This window comes from Octopus bimaculoides, chromosome 22 (genome assembly GCF_001194135.2).
Source record: "Octopus bimaculoides isolate UCB-OBI-ISO-001 chromosome 22, ASM119413v2, whole genome shotgun sequence".
NCBI classification, from domain to species: Eukaryota; Metazoa; Mollusca; class Cephalopoda; order Octopoda; family Octopodidae; genus Octopus; species Octopus bimaculoides.
This window is the reverse complement of record NC_069002.1, coordinates 17,082,041-17,083,228: the sequence shown is the minus strand read 5'-3', so window position 1 is coordinate 17,083,228 and position 1,188 is coordinate 17,082,041. Positions and strand designations below refer to the sequence as shown.

Genomic DNA, 1,188 nt, shown 5'->3' with positions numbered 1-1,188 from the left:
AGACCGGGCGTTGTGAGTGTTTATTGAGCGAAAACACCTAAAAGCTCCACGAGGCTCCGGCAGGGGATGGTGGCGAACCCTGCTGTACTCTTTCACCCCAACTTTCTCTTACTTCCTGTTTCTGTTGTGCCTGTAATTCAAGGGGTCAGCCTTGTCACACTGTGTCACGCTGAATATCCCCGAGAACTACGTTAAGGGTACATGTGTCTGTGGAGTGCTCAGCCACTTGCACGTTAATTTCACGAGCAGGCTGTTCCGTTGATCGGATCAACTGGAACCCTCGACATCATAAGCGACGGAGTGCCAACATTGACCAGACTGTTAGATGTTGTTATACACCACTGGTCACAATGTGCTCCTCATACTGTTTCAGCTTTTGAATGATGCCATCCTGCTGGCTAAGCAGGCAGGCCTATACTGACCCTGAGCAGAATGGCAATCTGTTGCAGGGTTACCTGTTTACAGCTGAGTAAACTGGAGCAATGTGAAATGAAGTGCTTTGTTCAAGAGCTCAATGCACTACTGGTTTGGTAATCAAAGCCATTTATACCACCAGTTTCAGATGATTTGCAAAGGCCACCTGTGCTACTTTTGCTACCTTAACTAAAAAAGAAAAATGAAAAAAAAAGAAAGAACTATTTCATGGTTGGCTTGTCTTTAGTTGTAGGAAGAACATTTAGCTGTAAAACAATTGTTTTTAGCAGTAAAGAGGATATATAACATAGTAGTAGTGGTGGTGATGGTGGCAGCAGTGATGGTGGTGGTGGTGGTTGTTGTTGGTGGTGGTAGTAGTAGTAGTAGTGGTAGTAGTAGTAGTAGTAGTAGTAGTAGTAGTAGTAGTAGTAATAGTAGTTCTATCTAATCATCAATAGTCTGTTGTGGGTTTCAGAGATGAAGACTCACTGAAAAAATTCAGACAGGAGACTAAACACAAGCAAGAAATGTTAACAGCTTCCGAGAATGGTAAGTAGAAGATTAGATGAGAAAGGATTTTTTTTTACTCTAAATTGTAATGATCTATGTTTCATTGTTGTTGGTTAGGCCCAGTTTAATCTTGAGTTCAAATTCTATGAAGGTTAACATGGCTTTTCAGTGTTCCACTGCCAATAAAACCAAGTACCAATCTAGAGTGGTCATTTAGTAAAATTGTTAGAGCAAAATGCTTTGTTATTTCTTTATTGCCCACAA

The 1,188-nt window shown here is 41.2% G+C and overlaps 1 protein-coding gene across 1 annotated transcript in view; it reads left to right on the top strand.

Moving 5' to 3' along the window:
* The window catches only part of LOC106872221 (alpha-protein kinase 1), a 21,298-nt gene that overhangs the window by 11,340 nt on the left and 8,770 nt on the right, over window positions 1–1,188 (top strand). Inside the window, exon 6 of the mRNA XM_014919133.2 lies at window positions 890–963. Coding sequence (XP_014774619.1) covers window positions 890–963 — 74 coding nt within the window. The remainder of the gene's footprint in view (window positions 1–889; window positions 964–1,188) is intronic.